General features: G+C 56.6%; 2 protein-coding genes across 4 annotated transcripts; both read right to left on the minus strand.

Annotated features, from left to right (window-relative positions):
• Positions 1-1,199: 1,199 nt before the first annotated feature.
• TGM1 (transglutaminase 1) lies at positions 1,200-15,741 on the minus strand. 3 transcript variants are annotated; one of them, XM_036449913.1, is made up of 15 exons: positions 15,602-15,741; positions 14,207-14,530; positions 13,869-14,057; positions 12,724-12,972; positions 12,256-12,374; positions 12,028-12,135; positions 11,435-11,609; positions 10,887-11,025; positions 9,637-9,740; positions 7,900-7,988; positions 7,281-7,434; positions 6,880-7,164; positions 6,596-6,756; positions 6,116-6,252; positions 1,200-1,597 (listed from the first exon to the last, which is right to left on the minus strand). In XM_036449913.1, the coding sequence occupies exons 2-15, from the start codon at positions 14,526-14,528 to the stop codon at positions 1,369-1,371; spliced, it is 2,460 nt and encodes an 819-aa protein (XP_036305806.1). In that variant the 5' UTR covers positions 14,529-14,530; positions 15,602-15,741; the 3' UTR covers positions 1,200-1,368. The 3 variants fall into 3 exon arrangements, with proteins under 3 accessions (XP_036305806.1, XP_036305815.1, XP_036305825.1); XM_036449922.1 differs by lacking the exon at positions 15,602-15,741 and having other exon boundaries at positions 14,207-14,533; XM_036449932.2 differs by lacking the exon at positions 15,602-15,741 and having other exon boundaries at positions 13,869-14,092; positions 14,208-14,380.
• Positions 15,742-17,937: 2,196 nt separating this feature from the next.
• On the minus strand, positions 17,938-23,525 carry RABGGTA (Rab geranylgeranyltransferase subunit alpha). The gene is made up of 17 exons (XM_036449998.2): positions 23,366-23,525; positions 23,006-23,060; positions 22,734-22,844; positions 22,220-22,344; positions 21,890-22,077; positions 21,423-21,626; positions 21,023-21,106; positions 20,851-20,933; positions 20,659-20,760; positions 20,450-20,555; positions 20,323-20,374; positions 20,074-20,162; positions 19,833-19,921; positions 19,621-19,737; positions 18,905-19,018; positions 18,552-18,639; positions 17,938-18,156 (listed from the first exon to the last, which is right to left on the minus strand). Exons 2-17 carry the CDS (start codon positions 23,006-23,008, stop codon positions 18,008-18,010), a joined length of 1,704 nt encoding a protein of 567 aa, XP_036305891.1. The 5' UTR covers positions 23,009-23,060; positions 23,366-23,525; the 3' UTR covers positions 17,938-18,007.
• Between the last annotated feature and the right edge of the window lie 3,257 nt (positions 23,526-26,782).

The following is a 26,782-nucleotide window of genomic DNA, read 5'->3' on the forward strand; positions in this document are numbered from 1 at the left end:
AACCAGCAGAAGGTTTTGAGCAGAGGATTGACACAATCCAATTCACATGCTCATTCTGGCTGCTGTGTGAAGAGCAGAGTATCACAGGGCAAGAGTGGGTGTGGGAATACGATCAGGAAGCAGAGGCAGCGATCCAGGTGAGAGGGAGCGGCAGCTGCAGAGGTGACGGGGAGCAGTCAGATTCTGGACACGTGGGCATGGGAGACAGACCCAACGAGATTTGCTAACACACTGAATGTGGGATGTGAGAGAAAGAAAAGCGTCAAGGCTGACTCCCAGATATTGGGCCCAAGAAACTGGAAAGATAGGGGCGGCTGGCTGCAGGGGAAATGCGAGGGGAGGTCAGGAGTTTGATCTCAGAGTTGTTTTGCTTGGGGCCTTCTATGAAACACACTGTAGAGAAGTCGAGAAGCCAAAAAATGTGCGAGTTTGAGGTTTAGTGAAAACAAATACAATTTTTTGGAGTTAGTGGTCCTTAATACCACAAGACCGGCAGAACTCACCTAGGCAGAGTGGAGCTGGAGGAGGGCGAGCCCGGGGTGGAGGCTGAGCAGAGCCCAGGAGGCTGAGCAGGGCAGCCGCGCTCAGGAGGCCCGGGAGGGCGGCCGGAAGTGAAGACGCTCATCCGGTCCTTACCCAGGACGCCCACCGCTAGTTACCGCGGGGAGACAGTGCTCATCGGAGGCGACTTGGGGGGAAGCAGCGTATGAAACACAACGTTAATCGTGCTTTTCTGTACGTGGTGGTGGCTGAAGACCACTGTTTTCTTTACAATTTTCGATGTTTTCAACTCTGAACATGAATTACTTTTATAAAAATTCTTAGACAAGGATATTTGAAAATAAACAGTGGAAAGGAGCTCTTGCTGCTCGGCGAGTTCTCCAGCCTGTTTCGACCTCAAACGTGTGTGCACAAAAGGGAACTTGGGTCCTTCTCCCTGCAGCGATGCCATGGAAGGGGCAGTCCCGGGGGCCTCGGAAGGGCCTTGGCCAGTAGAAGCACCCTTGGGTGGGGAGGGGGAGGTTGGTCCGATAAGCCCTGGAGGCCCACTCTGAAGAGCTGCTGAGCTGGTATCACCTGACCTGCCAGCCACGCTTCTCAGAGCCAGGGGCACCAGAAAGGCCGCCTGCATCCCCGGAGCACACAGTAGGTCCGCCCTGCTTGGCCCGGCATGGACGGACGGATGGACGGAACGGCACTTCATTAAAAAACGGTTTATTAGCTTCTGTGCTGCCCGGTGCCTGTGAAGACAGGCCCCCGCCCCGGCCCCCCCGCCGGAGCCCCTGGGGGTCGGCTCCGCAGCTGACCCCCGTTTCGAGGCAGTGTCCTTGTTCCTCTGACTCCAGTCCCGTCGCTCCTGGCCCAGGGCTAAGCCCCACCTCGAGAAGCCATAGGGATCGTCTCTCCCGAGCGACTGCTGCCCCCGGCGTCTGAGAAGGCGCCCCGGCTGCCGGAGGCCGGGGCCACGTCCACCTGGATGACGCCATGCACCTGCGAGAGCTGGGGGCTGTCCAAGCTGGCGATGAGCTGGCGGGGCCCGGGCCGCACCGGCACGAACGTCTGGCGCAGTGTCACTGTCTCGTTGCCCCCGATGTCCCTGTGGGCAGAGACAGGGTCATGGGCCTGGGGTGACTGGGGGGGGGGGGGGCGCGGAGGAAGGGCCGATGGGGCAGCCGGGAAGGAAGGAGCGGGAGGTGGAGCCCTTCAGGCACAGCTGGGCTCAGCTAGGATGCCCACACCCAGGACCAGGACAAGCTTGAGTCCCAAGGCCACCTCCACACAGATCAGCAGTCACCCACACAGCTGCCCGAGTTAGAAGTGTCCCGAATTAGAAGTGTCCCAGTCATCCCGGACTCCTCCCTCCCCTTCCCACAAACACCTGGGCAAAGCTGCTGCACCGCCTCCCCCTCACCACCTTTGCCAGCTGCTGCCTAACCAGACCATCTCCGCCCCTCACAGGGTCTCTGAGGCCGAGGAAACTTCAAATGGAGACTTAGGGGCTCAACACAGAATTGCCAAATACTTTCAGTTTTGCCAGGGAAGAAAGTGGAGGGAAATTATCTTCTGCCACAATCATCTTTCCAAAGATGATTTTAATCCCCCAAACATTGGGAAAATGTTATCTCAGAAAAAAAGGGAAGTCTTTCCCAAGAACATGCATGTTTGTGTGTATGTATGTGCAACACACACACGTACACACACACACACACACACACACACACTACAGTGCTTTTATTTTCTCCCTTCTTAATGGATCTCTGAACATCTATTCCCAGACCACACCTCTGAGAATCGGTTTCACCAGCCTTCTAAATGCCCTTCTTGCCTTTCAGCTCGTTTTTCATTCAATTCTCTAACCACTCGAACTTGAACTGAACCCTTCTAGGGCTTGGCTTCCTTGGTGCTTAAGGAATGAGACTGCAGCTCCCTAACCCGACACACAGGCTCCCTCTGACTCAGCCTGCCTGCCCGCACGACCTCATCATCCCCCACCATTCCTCCTGCCCACCAGCCTCCTGGGCCCCTGCCCTGCCCTGGACCCACCTCCTCTTTTGTGCTTTGCCTTGGCCTCCTGGGCAGGCTCACCCTACCTCCTTGGCAATGGCTCCTTGAGCACCTCCTGCCCTCAGGAAGATGAATGAACCTGGCCCTTCTTTGATAAGGTGACCAGACATCCAGCTTTTGGCGGGACAGTCCTGATTTTTAACAATTTGTCCCACATCCCTAGGCATTTAAAAACAGTCCTGATTTTTGAAAAGAATCTTTCAAAAAATCGGGACTTTTTTTAAAACATCGTGGGATGCGGAACAAATGGTTAAAAAATCAGGACTGTCCTACCAAAAGTGTCTGGTCACCTTATTCTTTTAGCTTCTCCAGCATCTGAGTGTGTGCTTTATTTACTGAACGTGATTGTACTTACATCACACCTGCTCATTCCTGTTAGCATCTACTCTTTCCTCCTCCGCCTCAATCCTTACCTCTGTCTCCCCACGCAACTCAAGCCTGCCATGAGGACCTTCCCTGGAGCCACACCTGGTGCAGACACCCCAGTCCTCCAAGAGAATACACCAACACCCCAACTTCAAGGATAAGCTCTCCTTGGGGCAAAACATTTAGCTTGAAGCCTGCTTGCTTACAAGAGGTGTCCCTGGAGCATTCTGTACTCCTACCATCGCCAGCTGTGTGGTTTAGGACACGTTACTGAACTTCTCTGATCCCCACTTTCTGGTCTACAAAATGAAAGTGACTATACAACAAGGGGTGGTATCAGATGGTCTTGAAGATGCTTCCAAGCTCCATGCAGGAGGAGGCAGAGAGATATAGAAAGCCTAACCATTAAGTTATAGATCCGATTGCTAGACTTCCGATCATAGCAGGTAACGAGAAATTAAGTCTACAATTTAGTAGGTAGGTTATACTCTGGCTGGTTACAAATGAGTATTTTTAACTTGTTCCCACTTTTCCAAAGGTACAAAAGTAAAAGTGTTTAGGCTCAGACTGTAAAGGCCTACTTGCCCTGTACTATAATCAACCTGTACTATTTCAGAACCTGGCCTTTATTTATAACATTATTTCCATGAGAAATGGCTTTCCAGTTTCCAGCATGGATGTCAAGATTTCTCCCTGCCCTGGGCTTAGTGCCAGGTGAGACTTTTGCCACACCCCTGTTTGGAAGTTTAGCTGAGCACATCAGCTGCTGAAGCTGGAATGTGCCTGTAACAATGAGTACAGGCAACGAAACCAACTCCCTTAGACATCCCAAATTAGCACTGTCCTTCCATTAGGCACTAGTTCAGCCAGGTGCCAGTGCTTGAAACACCTTTTAAAACTTCTCCTGGACTTTTCTTCAGAGCCATTGAAAATCATACACACATCACGAGCACCCTGCCCCCTCTTTATAGCTTCATTTCTGATTGAAAAGGGCATTATTCCCACCCTGTTTGCCCACCTAGATGACTTCACAGGCTGTTTCCCTAAAGTTAAATGCACCCCCAGAAAGACCACCCTAGGAATGTTCTGGAGAGTATGATTCAGACTCCGGGGAAATTCCCAAGAAGGATTTGAGAGAGACATTCAGCCTCTGCTGGTGGTGGTGACAACAGTCATCTGGAGGAGTAAGTTGTGGAATGTTTATTAAATGGCTCGTCACCACTCTAGGTGGCACACCTCCTGCTATAATGGGGTTCCATACCACAGTCTTTGATGTGCAAACGGGAACAAAGTAACACCCATCTTGGAATCCAACGTATCTGAACCAGCAGCTCAGGGACTTCCCCTCCGGGTTCTCAATTGTCCTGGTGGCCCTGGCCTGGGACAGCAGTAGCTGAGGAGCCACAGGATGTCCAGGGAGAACCTGCCTTGAGAACCCATCTTACAACCCTGTCATGGACTGGGGGGGAGACTGGACGTTTAATGGGAAGGGGGTCTTATACAAGCCGAGGGGGAAGAGATGGGGCAGGTCTCCCTGCTTAGCTCGGTGGCCCTCTCCTTTCCGGGAGGAGGCAAGTCCAGCTCTGGGACCCTAGGAACAGGGGAATCTCCTTCCATCATTTGCAGGTGAGAGACGCCGGCAGGGAGGAGCTATCTGGGAGCCCTAGTTCCACTCTCTTTATCTCGTAGGGAGATAAGGGAAAGCACTCCTCTGTGACATATGACATCATCCAGGGTTCGGGCTGGGGCAAAGATCAGGAAAACCACCTTTTCAGCTTTGGCCTGTTGGCAAAAGTGGAGGCTACCACCACGCAGAGCCTGCTGCGCGTGCGCGCGTGTGTGTATGTGTGTGTGTGTGTGTGTGTGAGAGAGAGAGAGAGAGAGAGAGTGTGTGAGTGTGTGTGTGGTGTGTGTGTGAGTGAGTGTGTGTGTGTGTGTGTGTGAGTGTGTGAGTGTGTATGTCTGTGTGAGTGTGAGAGTGTGTGTGCGCATGTGTGTGTGTGTATGTGTGTGTGTGTGAGAGAGAGAGAGAGTGTGTGAGTGTGTGTGTGGTGTGTGTGTGAGTGAGTGTGTGTGTGTGTGTGTGTGTGTGTGTGTATGTGTGTTGGGGAAGGGATGTTAGGCAGGGCGGGCAGGGACCGTCTGCTCCCCACACCCAGCCCCTCATACAGGCCATCTCTTTCCCTCAGGCCCTCTTTGTCTAAAGAAGAAAATGCCAGAACACTGATCTTAAGTGTCAGCCTCTGGCCTTCCCTGCTTTCCCTCCGTGCTGTTCCCTCCTGAGGAGGGAGAGGGCACTTGGAGGTCTGTGTCAGGGATGACAGCACAAGCCCAGGAGCATAAGCATGTGTGAGGCCCTCCCACGGCCTCGCCTGGCTCAGGCCCAGGTCCAGGAGGGCAGGTAAGGGCCTGGGGTACATAGGGCCCTCACTCCTGTGACTGCTGCTCAGCCCTCATGGCTCAAACCAAGCAACAGCCTTAAGAGTCTTAACGCGGCGGGTGCCACGCACAAGAGCAGAGTCTGGCCCTCGTGAGCCACGGGGCCCTGTGAGACGTGGCCATTAGGTCCCCGTCTGCAAAGGGGGGCGGGGGTGATGGTGGCAATAATCAAAATGAGCACTAACTTTGCTCCAAGCACTAGGCTAAGTGTGTTCGGTGCAGCATCTCATTTAATTCTCAGGATGACCCTCAGAACCAGGTACTATTGTTTTCCCATGGGGGGACGGTGAGAACAGTGAGGCTCAGGGGAGGAGTCGCCTGCCCGGGGCTCCCAGCCAGTGAGTGATGGAGGTGGAACGTGAACCTGCTTTGGGATCCCAAAGGGTTGCTTTTAATTATATGATGATCTCTAATGCACTTTAAAGGGCTTTTATGGTCTCCTGAGTGAGAAAATGTTCCTGAAAGTGCTGGGCAACTCCTGAGCGCTGGGCAGTGTTAGTGGCGAGCTGCTAACGATTCCTGTGTGAGTGTGAGCTCCCAGTGAGAGGGTGAGGCAGACGGGGGCACAGCACTGCCCACACAGTAGGTCTCAAACGTGGCTTGGACTGAACTCAGTCAGGTGCTATTGCTGGCTGGCCCCAAGCTGCTTTCTCGGACCCTGAGAGATGGTACCATCCTGACCAAGAGAGGAAGCCATGTGGGGCCCAGGCTGCCCAGGAGGCAGACAAGGCGGCATCAGACTCACCCAACGTTGAGGATCTTGGGCCTCTGTAACCCGGAGCCCTCGAGCCGGAAGACGACGTTGGTGAGGGTGACAGGCACGGGGTTCTTGAAAACAATCTGTACTTCGCACTCCTGGCCCACCACGGCTGCTCCCAACAACTGAGAGAGAAAGAGACACATCCCCACGTCAGAGACGTCGGTCACATAGAGGGGGTCCATACACCGCTTCAGGGAGGGATCCAAACCTCCTGGAGTCCCACACACCCGTCTGCCCCCGAGAGGAGGGTCTGCAGCAGCCGAGAAGCCACCACAGAATCGGGGAGACGAGATCTCATTTTACAGAGGAGAAAACGGAGGTCTGAGAACCTTCAGCCAACCTCTGACCTCCTCCCCCTAGAACCGCTGGTCAGGCCATCGTGTTCCTGACGTAGCACCCTGTCCCCTTCCACTCCAGGGCCCCTCAGCCCCTGGCCCCCCTCAGGCTCTAGCCGGCTGCCCTCACCGTGAGGGAGAGGTCCGGGGTGCGCAGACGGAAGGTGTGCTGCTTGGCCAGCACCTGCCCGCTCTCCTTGACGTGGCCTGAGACGTTGAGCAGCATGGCCCCCTGGTCCACAAGGTGGGGCTTGTATTCCTTATAGGCCACGGGCATGGTCACACGGTCCGCTGGGGAGAGAAGGCGCGGCGTCACGGAGGCCTGCCTCCCCAGACATGGCTTCCCGGGGTCTCCAGGGCCACAGCCCCCGTGCCTGGCCGTCTAGGCGGCAGGGCTGGGGAAGCAGCACTTACAGGCGCCTGGAGCCAGCACCACTTCCTTCTTGCTGTCCTTGAAGACGGACCCGGTGACACCCGTGTAGAAGGTGACGGAGAGGTAGAGGTGTAGCTTCACAGTGCGGCTGCTGCTGCCGTTGCGGTTGGTCAGCACCACGCTGACCGACAGGTCCTGCCCCATCACCGCGTCCTGGGCCTCCACCTGCATCCCCACATCCTCAGCGGAGTCCCGGGTGGCGTACACATTGGGTTTGCTGCCGTGGGCAGTTGCTGTCTCCACTGCCTTACGCTCCGCTTCTGAGCCTGGGGGTTGAGGGTCAAGGGTGAGGTTATCGCTCCTGTGAGGGTGGGGGTGGGGGGGAGTGCTCAGCGGGAACATCCGGGCGGGGCCTGCGCTGGCTGGGTTGGGGGGATGGTACCTTCTGGGTGCTTATAAAGGTGGGTGACATCCTCCTGCATGTTGGAGCCAATGGCCTTTGTGATAATGAGTGTGCCGATGGCCTTCTCCTCCACGTACACGATCTTGAAGCTGCCATCGTCCTGTCGCTGCCAGTAAACCTTGTCACTGTTCACCTGTGGGGAGAGGGCAGGGGGTGTGAGCTGCAGTGAGCGAGCCATGGGGTCGGAGATTGGACCTTCCCTGGATCCTGCAGGAGCCGGGAGGGTTAGGTGTGAAGCTGGGAGCTTCCCGGCAGAGTCAAACAGGGACGCTCCCAGCTGAGCCAGACGAGGCCAGAGAGCAGGGAGGCTGGTCCCGGAGGCTCCTCGCAGAGCACTCTGGCATTAATAACAGTAATCCCTTACACTCGTTTGCCGACTTTATGACTAGTAAAGCCGTTCCACACCCATTACTGCTTTTGATCCTGAATACAGGAAGCACAGCGGCCATTATTATTCCCTTAGTGGAGGAAAGGAAGACTCTTAGAATGACTTGCCCAAGGACACACAGCTGATCGGTCAGCGGTGAAGTCAGGACCAGAGAACCCACAGCTACACCGGGCCTTGGCCTGCAGAAGGCACTTGGTGCACGACCCTCACCTCGGCGAAAATGAAGGGCGTGTCGTACTTCATATAGACCAGGCCGTTCTTGATGGACTGCACGGAGCAAGGGCCGCAGCAGAAGATGCCTAGGGGAGTCAGGGCAGGATGGAGGTGAGAGACCCCAGGGTCCTGGGAGGAGCCCACCCATCCAGGCCTAGTGCCCACTGCCTTGGGGTCAGCTGCCACCCAGTCCACCTGAGGGAGGGCAAACAGAAGAGTGAAGTTCCATTTGGCCTCAGTCAGTGGGGGCGGAGGGGAGGGGAGGAGGGCAGGGCCAACCCCGAGGACAAGCCTGCCTTGTTAACCAAATCATTGACACTCTCTTCCTCCATTGGCTGACGCTGGCTGTTGGCTGTCTGTGATCCCCAGAGGTCAGGACCTTCTACATCAAGACCAGTCCAGAGCCCACGGTAACTCTGCTTGCTGTCTGGGAGACCAATGACACCACAGACACCATTCCAGAAAAGTCCAGGACAACCCCTCGGCTCTACAGCCCAGTGTGCCCTCTCTGTGGGGAGCGGAGGGGGGCTGGTGGGAAGCAGAGCTGGCCTCGTCTGCTCAGGAGGGTTTTGAAGAGGAGATGGGCTAACAGGGAAGGTGCTTGTCAGGAGAGGACGCCCTCCAACAGGAAAGAGCACTACAGTCTTCTTTTATAGCGGGGAAAACTGTGCCTCAGAAAAGCAAGGTAGATGCCCAGGTCTCACAAGACAGCTGGGTACAAGAGAATGGAAGGAGCTAATATTTATTGCGGTCTGGGGATGCTGCTAGTCTCTCTGATATACAACAGCTCACGCGATCCTCCCAGCCACCCTGTACGGTGTATGTTACCCTCATAGAACAAACAAGAACACCAAAGCCCAAAGACGCACGGGCCTTGCCCACGAGGACCTAGCTGAGAAGTAATCAAGCTGGCAGCAAGCCCGGGTCTGACTGGCCCCAGAGACCCTGCCTGCCGCCCTCCCCGCCGCTTCCCACAGCAGGGACAGAACTCAGGTCTCACAGCGTCCTGGGCCCCACGTTTCCAGCATCGCAGATGCCTCTGGGTTGCGTGACTCAGGGGGGCACTGTTCACAGAGAGAGCAGTCTGGCCAGAGACCAGAGGAGAAACATAGGCTAGGCCAGTAGTCGGCAAACCGCGGCTCACGAGCCACATGCGGCTCTTTGGCCCCTTGAGTGTGGCTCTTCCACAAAATACCCTGGCCTGGGCAAGTCTATTTTGAAGAAGTGGCATTAGAAGAAGTTTAAGTTTAAAAAATTTGGCTCTCCAAAGAAATCTCAATTGTCGTACTATTGATGTTTGGCTCTGTTGATAATGAGTTTGCCGACCCCTGGGCTAGGCGAGGGCTATCTGACCCAGAGAGAAGGGAAGGCAGAAGACAGATAGCAGGAGGGCAGGCTGGCTGCTTGGGCTGCAGTGTTAAGGTGAAAAGGAGAGGGCCCTCTTTGAGAACAAAGGGCATGACTGGCCTTATTTCTGCAGTCTTTTTCTTTACTTTTGAGCCATCTGAGTACATTAGCCATTACAAAGAAATAAAATGTAAGCATATAATTATGCAGAACGGTAAAAATAAACCAAAGGCCGCGTGGCTAATGAGTTTGTTTAAGGACCCATGGCACTGAAGGACCTGGCTCCAAGGCCCCGTCCAGCACTGACCCTGGAGCTTATTACCCAGGTTGGGGATATGGGAACAAAGCCAAAGGGGGGTACAGGAGCCAGACAGGGCCCCGCCTCACCACTGCTGGTCTCCTGGGGTGTGGCATCCACAACCTGCCAGCCATCAAAGCCTTTGGGCAGATCCGGCCTCTTCATCCAGCAGTCATTCCACACGTGGAAGTTCCTGGGCAGACAGGAGGGAGTGCGGGGACTGAGCAGCCCACCGGGCATCCCAGCACCCCTCGGCATCCAGGTCCTAGGCCACTGTTTTTTGTTTTATTATTCCTTTTTAATCCTCACCTGAGGATATGTCTTCATTGGTTTTTAGAGAGAGAAAGAAACATCGATGGGCCCTGGCTGGTTGGCTGAGGGTTGTCCAGCCATGCACTGAAAGGTTGCTGGTCAGGGCATATGCCCGGGTTGTGGGCTCCATCTCCAGGTGGCAGCAGATCTATATTTCTCTCTTACAACCATGTTTCTCTCTTTACCTGTCCCTTTCTCTCTCTAAAACTCGATAAAAAAAAAAGAAAAAAAAAAAAAAAAAAAAAGTCTTTGCAAAAAAGAAATAAGTGAAAGAAACAGCCCTAGCTGGTTTGGCTCAGTGGACAGAATGTTGGCCTGCGGATTGAAGGGTCACAGGTTTGATTCCAGTCAAGGGCTGGACCCAGGTTGTGGGCTCGATCCCAGTAGTGGGTGTGCAGGAGGCAGCCAGTCAATGATTTTCTCTCATCATTGATGTTTCTATCTCTCTCCTTCTCCCTTTCTCTCTGAAATCAATAAAAATAAAAATAAAAATAAAAAAAGAAACATTGGCCCTAGCTGATTTGGCTCAGTGGATAGAGCGTCGGCCTACAAATTGAAAAGTCCCAGGCTCAATTCCGGTCAAGGGCACATGCCTGGGTTATGGGCTCAATCCTCAGTGGGGTATTTGCAGGAGGCAGCCGATTAATGATTCTCTCTCATCATTGATGTTTCTATCTCTCTCTCCCTCTTCCTTCCTCTCTGAAATCAATAATATATATATATATATATATATATATATATATATATATATATAGACAACAATGGGCTGTCCCTCATATGTGTCCAGACGGGGAATCGAACCCAAAACATAGGTATGTGCCCTGACCGGAAATTGGACCCGAAGCCTTTTTGGGGTACAGGAGAACACTCCAACCAACTGAGCCACCTGGCCAGAGCTCGGCTCACTGTTCTTGGCGGGGATGAGCCATCCAGCTCCAGCCCCAGCCCCAGCCCAAGCCCCAGCCCCAGCCCAGCCCCGGCCCCCGCTCCCGCCCCAGCCCTAGCCCCAGCCCAGCCCAAGCCTCACCAGACAGAATCATGGTTCAGGTGCTCGAGTGGCTTCATGTTCTCGTCGAAGTAGATGTCCATGGTGAGGGACGTGTCTGTGTCATGCGCTGAGTTGAAGTTGGTGACGGTACGGGTGGCCAGGCCCAAGCAGCGCAAAACTGCAGAGGAGCCAGGGTTGGGGGTTCAAGGCCCAGGGCCCAGGGGCAGGGCAGGAGTCAGGGGCAGAGCAGGCATCAGGCGAGGAACAGCAGGGGGAGAAGGGCAATTGGGTTGCCAAGCTGGGCCAGCGGTCATTGGAGTCAGGAGGCCTTTGGGTCAGGGTGTGTTGGGGGTGAGGGGAAGCCAGGCAGCCTGACTGGCTTTGTCCCTGCCTGCCTCCTCTCCCTCCCCTCCCCTAGGCTTCTCTCCGGTCGTTAACATTAATTAACGATAATTAAGGCCAGCCTACCATCCACCCCCACCTGCCCCTACACCGGGGCCCAGCTGGGCCTGGCTCACGAAGGTGCAGCCCGGCTCCCCCCACCCTTGTCCAGCCCAGGCCCCGCCCTGTGCTAGTCCCCCCACTACCTGTGGTGGTCACACCGGCAAAGACCCAGCACTGGCCATAGGGGACAGAATAGCCGGTGCGCAGGTAGCTGAGCAGGATCTCCACGCTGCCCACCCACGCTGATGGGTTGGTGCCTCGGGAGTAATCGCCAGACCAGTTCCCAATCAGGACCCCATTGTCATCTAAGGAGTTCACCTGTCCAGGACAGAACGGGATGGGAGGAGTTGGAGGAGGTGCTCAGGACCGGTCCAGCCCCTGGCACTGCAAACTCTCTCACCCCTACATGCCTCAGGATGTAGCTGAGCCACACCCACCCCTCCTAGAGTCATTCCCCCCTCCCCCACCTCCACCTCTGGTCCGACACAAGAATGTGAATCCTGGGTGTGCCAAGTATTGGGTTTGGCCCTGCATTCCACAGAGCTGGGACGGGAGCCAGGAAGGGAGGGGTGGGGGACTGGCAAAGGAGAGAACAGGAGTGAGACCCCTTTCCAGGATACCATGTGCTAGGACAGGGCAGGGCTGGCGTCCTGGAGGAATCAGAAAGGCCAGGCGAGGGAGGTAAGAGAGGCAGCAGCAGACACACAGTAGGGCTCAGAGTCAGGAGGGTGCTCACCATGGCAGAGATGACCCGGGAGACACTGACTGGGTCCCCACGGCCTCCATATGGCATGCCCCGCCGGTCCAGGATGTACAGGCAGGCATCCAGCACCCCATGATCAAACTGCAAGGAGGGAGGGCAGAGGTGACCGCAGCCCGAGGTGGCTATGCTTGACCCTAGGCCAGCATCTCCTCTCCCCTCCCTTCCACCCCACCTGCCTCTAGCTCCCCCTAGTGTGTGTACCTGGCCGTAGTTCCACGTCCGCTCGCCAATCTGTGCCTCAGTCCCATAGTAAATCCTCCCGGACTCGTTAAGCACATACTCCTGCCGCCAGTCCTCACGGTCCACGTACACGATGTCCTCTGAATCCCCAAACACACATGCCTGGTTCCCTCCAGCCCTCTCCCTGCCCGGGCCAGCTCTGCAGGACTCACGCCCACAGAGGAAGAACAGGGACCCCTCTAGCCTGAGAGCGCTCCTCCCAGGAAGGACCGGGGGAGCATGTCAGCGATGGTGGGAGGAGGATGGGAGGAGGATTCTCACCAGGAGAATCGAGGCTGTGTGACCTTGAGGTGGTCACCTTTCTCCATAGGACCTACATCGCCTCACCTGGCTTCTCCCAGGGTCAGGCACCCAGCTGGGTCCTAGGAAAGGAAGCCCGACCTTCCTCCTGTCCTGTCTACCCCCTGCCCCGGACCCCAGCAGGCTCACCTGGGCACCACGGATTGAAGAGGATGTAGATCTCATTGTGGGGGTCGAAGGGCAACAGGAACTCGCCAGCATCCGAATGTGTGCGGACTGTGAACTGGAACTTGCCGATGATGGCGTTGGGGGAGGTGTGGACCCGCAGGTTCAGGTTCTGCCCGCTGGACTTGGTCACCTGGGCCTTCCAGCCCCCACTGCCGCCCTTGCCCACCGGGATGATCACATGGGTGCCCTTGCCCACTTCAGGGTTGTTTCCTAGGACGGGGAAAGCAGCAGTCAGCGGGTGAGGGGGGATGGAGCCTGTGACTTGTCCCAGCCCCACCCAGGATGTGTGTGAGCCGGTGTGTGTGTGTCCCTGAGTTGGGCCATCGCCTTACAGTCTGAGAGCTGCTCTGTCCCCGCCCAATACTTGCCCACAAGCCAGGACAGAAACCCAGTCCAACGTTCCAAACCTGTTCCCCTGACACTGAACTCAGAGGTGGGCAGGAGAGACCAGGCCACTGTCACCCTCTGCCTGCCGGCCCCAGCTCCTGCCCTGGCGGGCCCAGATGCCGGCGCCTCAGGTGGAAGGGCAGTCCCGACCCTGAAGGCCAGCCCTGCCTGCTCCCTGGGGCTGCCCCTTCCAGAACCCAGGGCATCCCCGGTGGAGGTGGCGGGTACTTGGAAAATTAGAGGCGGGGTGGGCAAGGCCAGGGCCTAATCAGAGGGTACGAGGAGTCACCCGCCCCCGGCAGCTGGGTAATCACCGGCCTGCGCGGTCAACGGCCACCAAGCAACGCGGTGAGGGAGGCACCTGCCCTGGGCCATGGCGACGGAGGAAACAGAGACAGAGCTGGGCAGAGAGAGCAGAGCAGGAAGGAGAGCAGAACCAGAAAGACACACAGAGGCAGCACCGCCCAAGCAAACATCCGAGGAGAAAGAATATTGAGCAAGATGCCCCTGGAAGCTTGAAGGTGAGCTTAGGAAAACGGGGACACCAAGACTCCCCTCAGACACACCCCTAGGGACACGCACTTGCACCAGCCTTACCCGGCAGAGGGTGGGGAGTGAGGTGAGGGAGGCGCCTCTGACCCTAATACCAGGACTGGGAGGCCCTGCTTGCCAGCCCCTCGGCCCAAGTTCCCCTCCTTCCCCCTGCAGGCCCCACTGACCAATGTGCAGCTCCAGGACGACGCGGTCGGAGGACTCGTAGGGCCGGGACAGGAAGAGCACCACGTGGAAAGGCTGCCCGCGGCGCAGGATCAGCTCGTCGTACTCGAACTCGTCCGTGTGGTGTTCTCGGCGGTTCTGGTCCGAGCGTGAACTCAGCAGATCCACGCCCGTCACCACCAGCATGCCCTCTGCAAAGTCACAGCTCCCGGTCAGCGAAGGCCCCGGGGGAGCCCAGGCCCCCGACATCCGCCTCCCAGGCTCTCCGAGATGCTGGGATGAGGCTCAGGCCCCCCTGAGGCCTTCCGACTCTTCGCGCAGGGGGACTGGCCAGCCTCACCTCGGATGGCACCGTCTCCGGCCGCATTCACACCGCCGCCCCGGGAGATCGGCCGGCGGGAGTCCGAGCCCCGGGAGCCAGGCCTCCGTCCCCCTGAGCTGGACCCTCGGCCCCGGGAGTCTCTGTGGGGGTCGGGCCCCCAGTCATCGTCCGCCCCCCTCCGGCAGGAGCAGCAGCTGCAGCACCGAGCCCAGAAGGAGCGGCTTCCTCTGCGGGACCGGCGGTCGGGCTCCGGCTCCGGCTCCGGCTCCGGGGAGGGTGTGGGGGGCAGCCAGGGGCTCCCGCCCCAGCGGCCCACATCGGAACGAGGACCGTCCATCATGCCTGCGGGGGAGAGGCAGGGCGGCTCGGGTCAGTCACCGCCCCGGTTTCCTTTACCCAGGACACCAGCCAGCCCAGCCAGAGACCCGCTGTTGAGAGCGCTGCTCTGATTCCAGCCGGCGACAAAGAGGGTCTCATGTTTTGATCCAGAGATTCCCCCAGGCCCCCCATCCAGAGACCCTCCCTGAACACCCCTCTCAGGCTTACCTCGGGACCTCCCCCTGCAGGGGAGAGCTCCCTCCCCCCAGACACCCACCAAGCCAGACACCCAGTGGAGACACATTCCCAGGAAATGTGTGAACGCTGTCACAGCTCTAGACCCCCCACCCCCGTCCTGCTCCCTCCACTCCACGCGCCTCTCCTCAGTCTAGATAGAGGTCGGTGGGCCAGCTGACCGCCTTAGGACTCCTTCCTTCCTCCCTTCCATTGATTTCAGAGAGGAAGGGAGAGGGAGATAGAAACATCAGCTGCCTCCTGCATGCTTCCCCACTGGGACCAAACCCATAATCCGGGCATGTGCCCTTGACTGGAATCAAACCGGGGACCCTTTAGTCCGCAGGCTGATGCCCTATTCACTGAGCCAAACTGGCTAGGGCTCTTTCCTTTCCCTCCCTTCCTTCCTTCTTTCCTTCCTTAATTCTCATCAGAGGATATGTTTCCATTATTTTTTAGAGAGAGGGAGAGAGAAAACGAGAGAGAGAGAGAGAGAGAGAGAGAGAGAGAGAGAGAGATCAATTAGTTGCCTCCTACCCGGCCCCAACCGAGAATCAAACCCACAACCTTTCTGTCTCCTGGATGATGCCCCAGCCAACCAAGCCACCCAGCCAGCTAGGACCCATTTCTTGGCAGAGATATCCCACCCAAAGCTCCTTGCAAAAGACAAGCGGGTGAGGAGTGAGACTTGGGGTCCTGGGCATTCCCCACGTCGGGTCAGACCCGGCGGGGCTGCGGGAGCCCGCGCTCTCCCGCACATCGGAGCGGGGCTGGGCCCGCTCTGCTGGGGCCGGACCTGGGCGCGCGCGGCCCCCGGACGGCTTTGGGGGGCTCGGCATCTCAGAGCCCGTGGGGCCTCACCTGGAGGCGGTGCTGGCGAGGGCAGCGCGGGTGGCGCGGCCGGGGCGGAGCAGGTCGGGCTGCCGGGACGGGACAGACGCGCCGGACGCCGCGGCTCCAGTGGAAGGTGTGGGGCGGGCGGGCAGGTGGTTTATGTGGGGGGAGGGCGGGGCCGGCTGCTAATAAGGGGAAGCGTGGTTGCTCCATCGAGGCCCAGCCCCTCCGGAGGGGGTGATAAGGCCCCGTCTAAACCTCGTTTCCGTGGGAACAGGGCGGTGCAGGCCTGGGCTGGGGCAGGGAGGGCAGGGTGGGGGTCTGTCAGGGCTGAAGCTGGGGGAAAGTGGGAGGCGGTGGTGGGACCGTCACACCCGGCGGATTTCTGTCAGACTGCGTGCTTCAGGAGCCCCTCCGAGGGCAATGGGGCAGGGAGCCCTTCACCCACACCCTGTCCAGCCCCTGCTGTCCAGCTCAGGCTGCCCGCCTGTGGTCCCACAAGCCCCTGCGAAACTGGCCTGGTTCTGGTCTTCATCCCGCCCAGGGAGGCCCCTGGATCCCATCCCACCCAGGGAGGCCCCTGAATCCCAAGGTGACATCAGCAACCCGGCCCTCAGACTGGCTCCACCAGATCCTCTGACACCCACCCTCTTCCTGCACGCCCCCTGGCATGAGTGAGCAGCTGCCAGCTTCCTGTGTCTCCCCAAGTTTGGGATTGGAGGGTGGTCAGAGTCGTTTTCTCCCTGTGGCCTGGGGGGTTTGGGGAAAGCTGAGAGCTTCCTCTGAGGCTTGGGTGAGAACTGGCTGCACAATACCACCCTCTCTCACTGAGAGGAGTGTCTGGTCAGCTGGAGTCCTGGCTTCTCCAACCCTGAATTCTTCCTGGGAATCCTGACCAACCAGCTCTAGGAACCTGCCCTGTGTCCGTCCCAACTCCACCCTGGCACGGGGGAGACAGCGTAGAGGAGGCCAGTGACTTCAGGGAGGCTTTCTCGGGGGTTCTGCAGAAGGTTGGGCCCCTTTCTTAGGGCCTCTTCCCTCCATCCCACCTGTGTCCCAGCTCTGTCCACCCCCCACTGAATAGAAGACAGTGAAATCGGGGTTGGCAAGAAGCCACAAGGAAGCCTGAGTTTGATGATGCATCAGGAAGGGAGGAGGCTCAGGGAGTGGGGACAGAGGCAGGGAGCTCTCCACACTCACGCTGACCTTTTTCAATCCATCTTCAAGCCCCAGCCCTGCAGGGAGTCTGCCCCGCCTCCAACACTTTCAGACAAACCACGAGTGGAATAAAAATCCCAGGCGGACGTGAGGCAGGTCAGCCAAAGGACTTTGCTGGAGGGCTATTTATTCATTACCAGGTAAGGAGAGGGGCGGGACCCTGAGGATCCGGATGTGTGTGAGCCAATGTGGGCCCAGGTAGATCCTCAGAAAACCAGGAAAATGCCTTGTCACACTCTCTCCCTCTAGTTTCAATCTATTTTTCTTCCCCCACCCAGCCAGGTTGACTCAATACCCTAACCCGAGCCACTCCTTCTTCCTCCCTCCAGGAAGTTCAAGTGTCTCAGGGATTTCAGGCGGGACAAGGTGTTTGTATGTGTGTGTGTGTGTGTGTGTGTGTGTGTGTGAGTGAAAATGCATGAGGGTACATGTGTGCACGGCCTGTGTATTGGGGGTCCCCATGAAGCAGACTCTGGGCTCAGCACCTCAGGGGGTGAGGCCAGGCTCTGCCCAGCCATTCCATAGCCACAGAGAAGCAAGAACATGAGCCTGGAATCCCCGGGCAGGTGTACAGGCAGCTCTGGCTCTAGCACTGAGCTCAGCAATCGTGGGCACGTCTTAACAGCAGTTTCCTCATCAGTCCAATGGGCCTAATCATCTCAACTCTGAGAGCTTATGAAGATCAAACGGGGTCAAGTATTTTCAAGGACTCTTCAACCAAAGAATGGAGACGGATGCTGTGGTTCTGAGGGTGGAGCGAGGCCGGGAAACAGCCTCCTCAGCTGTGGTGAGAGCCAGAGCCCCTGGGCAGAGTGCATCTGGGAGGGGCAGGGGCCATGGAAGAAAGTTTTAGGAGTCCTTCCATTTGGAGACTTAGAGCTGACTTGGAGCCTAACACCAATCAGAACCCGGTCTTAAACCTGATCCCAGCCTGGAACCCAGCCCCGGCACTAGCCTCAACCAGAACGTAAATTCAAGTCCAGCCTTCACCCTGATTTTGCCTAAACACAGAGGCTCTGATTCTCCATGACAGGGAACAGCAGGCCTGAGCATAAAATAAACAGGCGAGTCCACACACCCTAACTCTCTCCCTTTCTTTTCCAAAAAGGTGGCAGTAATGGTGGTGGCAGCAGCAGCAGCTTAGCAGCCTGAGACGCCTCTCTGTTCTTTATTCAGTCCTAATAAGTTAGAGGGCAAGGATGGGGGCAGGGTCTCTTAGGTGAGGATGCTGCTGACTGAAGGCAGCAGCTCGGCCAGGTGTTCCGAGGTGCCCGCTGTTTGGCACAGAGGGTTGCCCTGCAGGTTGAGGAGCACCAGCTTGGGGCAGGAGGCAACGGGCTGCAGTGCTGCAGGCTGCTGGAGACCTTGGGCAGGAGAGTCAAGGAAAGGTCGGCAGGTTCCCCCAGATCTGGTCTGCTCCTGCGTACCCAGCACTGTTTTCCCTCAGGAGCGGGGACTGCTGCCTGGCGTCCTGGTGGTGGGCATCTCGCACACGTCCCCAGAGGGAGTGAGGCTCAGGGCAGGGACCGCAGACACCTGCCCACGGGGACCAGGCGAGAAGCACAGAGGAGGGCTGGGTGTGGTACTAGGAGGAACGGTGGAGACTGTGGTCAAGGAGAAGGCTAGCCCTGGCTAGAGGCACCCATGTCTCAGCAGTGAACAAAGACTGCAGAGTGAAAGTGCAGCGAGGATTAAAAAATGCTTTGTTAAACATCATTCTACAAATAAATACATAAATGGCATCCGGACTGAAGGATACGGTTGTTGCACAGTGAGAGCTCCTGCAGCCGGGGCAGGTTAGTGACGCCGCCCAGGGACTCTATGGCATTGTCGCTGGCCTGCAGCACCTGAGGAGCAGAGAGGGTAGGGGAGACAAGGCGGGCAGGCTGGCAGCTATCGGCCTGAGACTGGCACAAGCACCTGGGAGCCCAACAGCTTATAGTGCATGGAAGCGCTCCTAGGGTCAGGCTGGATGATGGGAGGGGGAAGGCGGGGATTGTGTGCTGGGGCTGGGCGGACTGGGCAGTCTTTGCAGGGAGGGCAGGCTTCTGGAGGAGAGGATGGAAGGGAAAAAGGGCCACCAGAACAGGGATGGAGGAGTGGGTGCTTTACCTCGAGACAACGCAGGGCTGCCAGGGCAGGGGGCAAGGCTCGGAGACGATTGTGCGACAGGTCAAGGTGAGTGACCAACAGCAGCTGTTCCAGGTGGCAGAGCACCGTCAGATCCTGAGGAGACGGAGTGATATGCCCAGAGGGGAGGGGCCTCAGCCATCATTTATGAGGCGCTTGCCCTCTGTGCCCCGCACAGGCCCTTGGGGACCGCAACTGAGGGGAGGATGGGGCAGGTGGGAAGCTTACCTTACAACCCACCGCAGCACATGCTACAAGTCAAGGACATGGGACAGAGTGAGTGCTGTGGGCGACGTGGCCAGGGGAGTGAATGGAGTCGGGGCAGGTAGAGGGGACAGAGGAGGGCACTGGGGCACTGGCAGGGGTGGGCCTGGTGAGTGGGGGGCGGGTGGGTCTGGTGGGAGCAGAGGTGGACTGCAGTGATGGGGTAAAACGGATGTGTTGGGAAGATTGGCTGGGAAGGACTTCAAACAGAGGAAAACCAGTCTGGACCGTTGGTTAGGAATCTCTGGGGACTATTCAGGCGTTAGGAGCTGGCCTGCTCCGATGAGCAGAGATAGCAATATCCAGAAAGGCACCCGAGACTGATGGCCGGACAGACAGGGCCTCAGCTGAAGGCCCGGGAACGACCAGAAAAGCTGGCGGGGCCACGAGGAAGGGGGTGGGCCGCGGGACAAGGGCACATGCACAGCCCATACCTTGTGGCTCAGGTGCAGCACGCGCACCTCCGCGTACTCCATCTTGAGCACGCTGTTCTCCAGCAGGAACTTGCTGCGCAGGTCGTCCAGATAGGCTGCCCGCATGGGGTCCACGGCCTGGCGACGGGGCCGGCAAGGAATTGGTGTCAGCCGCCCTCCTCCTCCCCACAGCCCCCCCACTCCCCCGGTCTGTTCCTGCGGGCCCCGCTCGCCTTGAGGGTCTGGAAGTACTGCAGCGTCTCCTTCTCATACAGGAGGGGGTCCAGCGCCCGCATCAGCAGGATGATGGTGAGCAGGCACCCTGAGGACAGGGTGGGAAAAGGAGCGTCTCTCGTGCACCCGCCTTTGCTCCCATACTATTGGGACCCTTCCTGCTCCCTGTCCCCCCAGCAGACAGAGAAAGGGGCTCCCTGAGAGGAGCAGGCTCTCAGGAAACAGGGCCTCACATCTCACATTTATTCTCAGGCTCCAGCTCCTGCAGCTCCTTACAGGATTTCAGCTCAGACTGTAGCACCGTGGACTTCTCCACCGACAGCTCACACCTGATGGGGGTAGGGGCAGGGGGAGGGATGATGCCCATAGCACTGGGGGATGGGCCCTCCCTCTCTCCAGGCTGAGACCATCTGCCCCAGCACCCTGCCTCCCGCCCCAGTTGCCTGATGCCCAGAACCCTTTCCTGTAGGCGTGCTTCCCTGTCGTCACCTGAAGAGCTGCTCATCTGTGGCCGAGTCCCGGCTCCAGCCCTCATGGTGGCCTGGAAGAAACAGCAGGTGGTAAGAGGGGAACACTCGTGAGAGGAGGAGGGGGCGGGGGCTGCAGGTTGCATCACCTTTTAAGAGCACGCACTCCTTCTGGACGTCGCCTGCCGTCCAAACGACACGAAATGTGTGTTGGGGCAACTGGTCGTTGAGGGAGGCAGCAGGCAGGTCACAGAGCTGGGAGCACCAGGTCAAGGAAACCCCGAGCCGCACGGCTTTTCTGAGGGTCCCACCCCAGCCCTGCCTCCGCCCCCACAGCGCCCCACCAATCCTGGGATACCCAGACGGGGCTGGGCCGGTTCCTGCCATCTGGAGTCCTCCACTCCACAGCCAGGGGGGATTCATCAACTATGAGCAGCAAGGTCTCCGTCCCGGGGTCCACCTGGTACAGGAGGCAGAGAGAGACGCTGTCAGCCCGGCAGCACGAAGCTCACAATCCACAAGGTCCTCTGGCCAGAGCTGGAGGACTCACCAAGAGGGGCCGAGAGAAGGACACCGTCAGACAGGCCTCGTCCCGGCTCACGTGCAGGCAGCGCAGAGCATCCTGGGGGTCAGCTGGGGTGGAGAGACAGCTTCGGGTCTCCTTTAGTCCTCTCCCGTTCCCTCCGAGCCCTAAACACCCAGCCTCCTCCCGCACTGCTCACCTCGCCCCAGGAGCCAACGGTGATAGAACCAGGCGCTCTGATCGTTGGGGTCAGTGAAGAAGGCGTTCTGCACCAGCTCCAGCTCTGCAGAAGCCGAGGAGGCACGGGGTTGTGGTTAGGAGTCTGGTGGGATCCTGGCTGTCCCAGCATCCCCCTCTCCTTGGAGTACCCCCGGTCCTCAGTTTCACTATATGCTGGCTTTGTACAATGGCTGTATCCATCAGCTTTATTTCCCCCCACTGGACACGTAAGCTCCCTTCTGTTAGGGGCTGACTGTTATGCACCCCCAGAGCCAGGCATGAAGTAGGTGCTCAATAAACCCAAGAGCAGACTCAGGAACAGGACGGGGCTGGAAGGGCAGTGCTGCAGAGTCCTCCCCAGCACCCCTGGCCCTGCTTACCTTTGAGCAACACATCCTCAGGGAGGCGCCCCCGAGGTCCAGAGTCTGGCTGGGGATGAAGCTGGGGCAAGAGGCAGGAGCGGTAATGCCAGGAAGAGTAGTTGGAGAAGTTTCGAACAATGAGGCTGTCCGCGAAGGCAAGCTCCTCTGCAGGGGACACCGCTGCCTGTGCAGCCACAAAACGCCGGTAGTCCCAGCAATGAACTGGGGGAAGGGTTACAGCGCATCTCAGAAACAGGGCAGGGGGAGCTCCCTGGCCGGTGCCTCTGGAGTTCCCTTAAAGGTGCCAAGGAAGACCTCTGCATCCCACACTGGTTGGCTCCATCATTCCTTTGCCATCAGCTTAGTGGGCCCATCCTGGTCATCCCTCCCCACTCTGGGCCTTCCTGAGGCCCCAGGACCAGGATGCGGGGCAGGTGAGGGCTGCAGGGACAGAATCTGCAGGGACAGAATCTGCAGGCACGTACAGTTCCGTTCATCAACCTCGAGGAAGCGGGCACACAACTCCAGCTCCCGCGCCCAGTTGGGCTCTGGCAGGCGGCTCAGCAGCCAGCAGCGATGGTGCCAGGTGCCATAGGACTTGGGGTTCACTCTCAGGCAGCTCTCTAGGAAGCCCAGTTCTGCCTTCACCAGAGTGGCCAACTCCTCAGGGGACCTGCACCCAGAGAGGCATAGGGATCAGGGTCCTCCAACACCCAACTTCACCTCACCCCTGGCTTTCTGCATCTACCGCTGGACCCAGGCAGGGCAGGGGTAGGGCTAGTGTCATCTTCCTGGGGCCCTGAACCCCTACACACTTTTGGGCCTCCAGCCGCTGCAGCACCTCTCGTCGGCAGTTCCAGAGGGTAGCAAAGTCGGGGTTGGCTCCCAGAATCTGGCTTGTCAGTTCCAGCACTGACTCATCCAGCTCGCCAGCCTGGCGCTGAGGAGATAGGAAGCAGGGTCAGAAATCGTATCACTCACCCACCACAGGGCTAAATAACATCAACAGAACTACGTTCCCTAAATCCCATGCCATACAACGGGTAGTATGTAAAGCACTCCATGGGTTTACATGTATTCTCATTTAGCTTTCACAAAAGGCTTATTGCAACTACGAGGCTTATTACCATTATGAGCCCCATTTTACAGATGAGCAAACCTGAGGCCCAAAGAGACTGGGTAACTTGCCCAAGGTCACACAGGATTTAGTGACAGAGCCCAGATATAGAGCCAGACAGTCTGATTGTGAGGCCCAGCTCTTGGCCTCAGTCCTATATATATACACCAAGGGTGGCCACGTGGAGAGAGGGCTACTTCTGCGGGCCCCACCTTCTGGAAGACAGCCTGGGTGGCCGACTGGTACAGCTTCAGCTTCTGTTCCCGTTCTAGCCTTTTGGCCTCTGCCTGCTCTTCCGAAGTCTTCACCTTCAGGCGCCCGTGCTACAGGGACGGGCGGGTTGGAAGGGAGCGAGCTGACTTGCAGGGGCAGAGCCACCGACAACCCACTGCGGAGCCCCGGGTTCACACAGGGAAATGCAGAGGCCAGGCCGCTAGGGGCAAAGGCAGGGGCGTGCTGAGGTGAGCGGCCTCAGGGTTCTCACCATGGTGTCGGCTCAGGGTTCAAGACCGGAGGGGTCGAGTGGCAGCCTGTGAAACCTGGTGGAAGAAGTGTCAAATCACGGGAGCCCCGCCCCCAGCTGTCTCCCGGAAGCCGCACGCGGGCCTGGACCGAGACCCCCAGGGGTGTAAAGTAAAGGGGTTCTGGGCGGCCATCGCATGTCCAGGAGGAGTTGCCCACCGGACTGGGACTTGCACCGATGCGGCCCTGCCTACAGCCCTGTCCGCCGGGGCTAGCTCGGAGCCCAGGCATTCAGGCGATCGGGACCACTCCGCGCCCGGCGGCTACGTCCCTGCCCTCCCCGCAGCTCCCCGGCGCTCCCGCCCCCCGCGGGCGGACCCACCTGCGCCGGGAGGGAGGCCGCTTGGGGGACGTGGAGCGGCGGCACCCACCACCGAGCCGGGACGCTGGCTAGAGCGCCGCCCCGTCCCGGCTCTCCGAGGCGCAGCGCCCTCTGCAGGCCTGCGGAGGCCGGAGCTGAGTCGGTGGGTTCCGAAGGCGCGTGCGCGGGGTCCGGAAATGCCTAGTCTGTTAGCCCTCCGGGGAGTGAGAGTGCGCATGCGCGGCTGTGGCCTGTGCAGGAAAGCAGCAGGCGTGGTCGTCCGTGTCAGCTACTCCAACAGCAATTCAGTCCAAGAGGTTTCTCTCCAGCAGAGAAACAATGTCCTCACTACTCTACTGACCATTCTGCCCACACCTCCTAGTTGCCAGATCTAATGGATGGAGTTTCCTGTCCTTAGCGTTCATGACCTCTGTAGCATTTGACGCTATTGACTTCCTTCGACTTGACACTTTTTCCTGGTTTCTCCTCCTGCACCTTTGCCCCTCCCTCTCCCCTAAAAGTTGGTGATCTTCAGGCCCTTTCCGCACCCCCTTTTCACTTTACATACTGTTACCAGGAGAACGGTCACAAATCAAGCCTTCACTTGCTAGGAGTTGGAGCTCCCCAGAGCTCTGTCCTGGGCCCACCAGATCTCCTGAACCCACTTTTCCTGGGTGACTGCTGCCTCACGCATGGCTTCAATTGCTACCGGTAAGCTGATGTTATTCCAACTTATATTTCCAACCCAGATATCTTTAAAAAAAATTTTTTTTTAAATATATCTTGTTGATTTTTTACAGAGAGGAAGGGAGAGAGATAGAGAGCTAGAAACATAAATGAGAGAGAAACATCGACCAGCTGCCTCTTGCACACCCCCTACTGGGGATGTGCCCACAACCAAGGTACATGCCCTTGACCAGAATCGAACCCGGGACCTTTCAGTCCGCAGGCCAACGCTCTACCACTGAGCCAAACCAGTTTCGGCCCAACCCAGATATCTTGCAAGCTTTACATATTCAAAAGCCTACTAGATAGTACATGGGTGTCCCAGAGATACTTTGAACCCCAAATGTCAAAAGGTATCATTGGGGGAAATGATGAACAATGTAGACTGATGAACAAGAACAGACCCAGAGATAAGGAGCCATGGGTCAGACTGTTGGACCTCAAAGGGAGGGTGGGGATAAAAGGGAGAGATCAACCAAAGGACTTATGTGCACACATATGAGCCTAACCAGTGGTCAAGGACAATAAGGGGGAGGGAGCATGAGGGGGAGGGGTGGGGGATTAGAATGGGGGGTTGAAGGCAAATATGTAATACCTTAATCAATAAAGAAATTAATTAAGAAAACAAACAAACAAAAAACAAAGTCCCGCCCCTCAACAACCATTGGGTGAGGTTGGAAGTGGGTCACGCCCCTCTCCCCCCCCCAAAAAAGGTATTGCCTCTCCTACATCCAGGCTGAATTTTGGCTTTTATGTTTCCTTATTCACTATTCCCTCCACCACTTTCTTAATACTGTATCTATTAAATAGAGATGTCTACCAGTATTCCCAATGCACTTAATAATTTAAGCTCATTTCTTCCCTGGATTGTTGAATGTCGTTTCAATGTTCCCCCATCTCCACCTTGTCCCCTCTATGATGAGTTCATCCTCTGTGTTGCTGGATTAGTCTTTCTAAAATGCAGACTTAATCATGTCACATTTCTGCCTAAAAGACTTCCATGGCTCCTGACAAGTTTTCAGGACAGATTTTGGATTTCTCAGGTTAGCACAAGAGGCCTTTTGGCACTTGGGCGCTGCCCACTGCTCTGGCCTCCTGTCCTGCCTGTCCCTGTTAAAAACTCTTCATCACAGCCAATTGCACTACTTGCAGTTTCCCAAACATATTAACCTATTCTCTCTTTTAAAAAAATATATTTTATTGATTTTTTACAGAGAGGAAGAGAGGGATAGAGAGTTAGAAACATCAATGAGAATCATCGATCAGCTGCCTCTTGCACACCCCCTACTGGGGATGTGCCCACAACCAAGGTACATGCCCCTGACAAGAATCGAACCTGGGACCTTTCAGCCCGCAGGCCGATGCTCTATCCACTGAGCCAAACCGGTTTTGGCCTATTCTCTCGTCTTGACCCTCCTTCCTTTGCTAGGTAACTCCTGTTCATCTTATAGAGTTACCTCAAATGTCAGCCCCAGGAAGTTCTCCAAAATACGCCAGCCTGATTTAGAAGACCTTCATATGTGTTGTTAAAGCTAGTGCTTATACGCCAGCTGGTATGGCTCAATCGCTGAGTGCTGACCCATGAATCAAGAAGTCGCTGGTTCAATTCCTGCTCAGATTGTGGGCTTGATCCTCTGTAGGGGGCATGTAGGAGGCAGCCAATTGATGCTTCTCTTTCATCGATGTTTCTGTCGCTTTCTCCTCTCTCTCTCTCTCTCTCTCTCTCTCTCTCTCTCAAATCTATAGAAACATATATTTTTTTAAAAGATAGAAAAATACCCATATATACCCTGCACCTACTTTATTTGTATACAGCCTTTCCTATCAGATTCAGAGTTTCTGGAGGACACCAACACTTTTGGTCTCGCCTCTCCGATACTATCCCTAGTTCTTAGGAGTTATTGGATACCTGTTTGAAAGAATGAACAAAACACCACAGCGGGTGAGGGCTGGCTTGGCTGGGCCTAATAGTGAGTTCTGTTGGCATTTAGGGATGGGAGAGTTTGTGTGGCCTGGACCAGTTCAGAAAGGTTCCCAGGTGGAGCCTTCATGGGGTTCATGGTGACAATGTGTATGTGTGTGTGATGTATTTTTGAAAAGTGTATGTCCATGTGACATATATATGTTTATAAATCACATTTGGGTAAGAAAGTATGGCTTTAAATTCTTCATATTTCGTCAACACCATTTTTTAAAACAAAGTATTTTTTATTGATTTCAGAGAGGAAGAGGGAGAGAGAGATAGAAACATAAATGATGAGAGAGAATCATTGATCGGCTGCCTCCTGCATGGCCCCTATTGGGGATTGAGCCCACAGTCTGGGCATGTGCCCTTGATCTGAATCAAACCCGGTACCCTTCAGTCTGCAGGCTGACGCTCTGTACATTGAGCCAAACCAGCTAGTTTCCACAACTTTTAATAATGCCTACCTACTAGGGTTAGAATGAAGAGGAAATGAAATAATGTATGTAAAAATTATTTAGAACAGTGACTACATGGAATGAGGGCTCAGTAAATAGTAATAGTAGTAATTTTCCAATTTTTGTGACAAATATGCAAGGAAACTGAGACTCAGAAAGATTAAGTAACTTGCTAGATGTCACCTAGAGTGACCAGATGGGACCTATGTCTGGTCTGGTCTAACCTCCCATATCACCAACAGCCTTTTTTGGTCACCACCTGCTTATGCTTCCCACTCTATACACACCCAT

The sequence above is a fragment of the Pipistrellus kuhlii genome, unplaced genomic scaffold (assembly GCF_014108245.1).
Source record: "Pipistrellus kuhlii isolate mPipKuh1 unplaced genomic scaffold, mPipKuh1.p scaffold_m20_p_1, whole genome shotgun sequence".
Classification (NCBI taxonomy): domain Eukaryota; kingdom Metazoa; phylum Chordata; class Mammalia; order Chiroptera; family Vespertilionidae; genus Pipistrellus; species Pipistrellus kuhlii.

What these genes read in the sequence shown, in the direction of transcription:
- TGM1 (XM_036449913.1), bottom strand. Translation starts at nt 14,528, where the DNA reads ATGATGGACGGTCCTCGTTCCGATGTGGGCCGCTGGGGCGGGAGCCCC. An exon ending in CGTCCTGGAGCTGCACATTG is followed by an intron (nt 12,973 to 13,868) that starts GTCAGTGGGGCC and finishes TCCCCGTCCTAG; the next exon opens with GAAACAACCCTGAAGTGGGC. An exon ending in ACCCCAGGAGACCAGCAGTG is followed by an intron (nt 7,989 to 9,636) that starts GTGAGGCGGGGC and finishes TGACTCCCCTAG; the next exon opens with GCATCTTCTGCTGCGGCCCT.
- RABGGTA (XM_036449998.2), bottom strand. An exon ending in ACCGGCCCAGCCCCGTCTGG is followed by an intron (nt 20,556 to 20,658) that starts GTATCCCAGGAT and finishes TGGTGCTCCCAG; the next exon opens with CTCTGTGACCTGCCTGCTGC. An exon ending in GCTGGAGCCTGAGAATAAAT is followed by an intron (nt 19,922 to 20,073) that starts GTGAGATGTGAG and finishes CCCTGTCCTCAG; the next exon opens with GGTGCCTGCTCACCATCATC.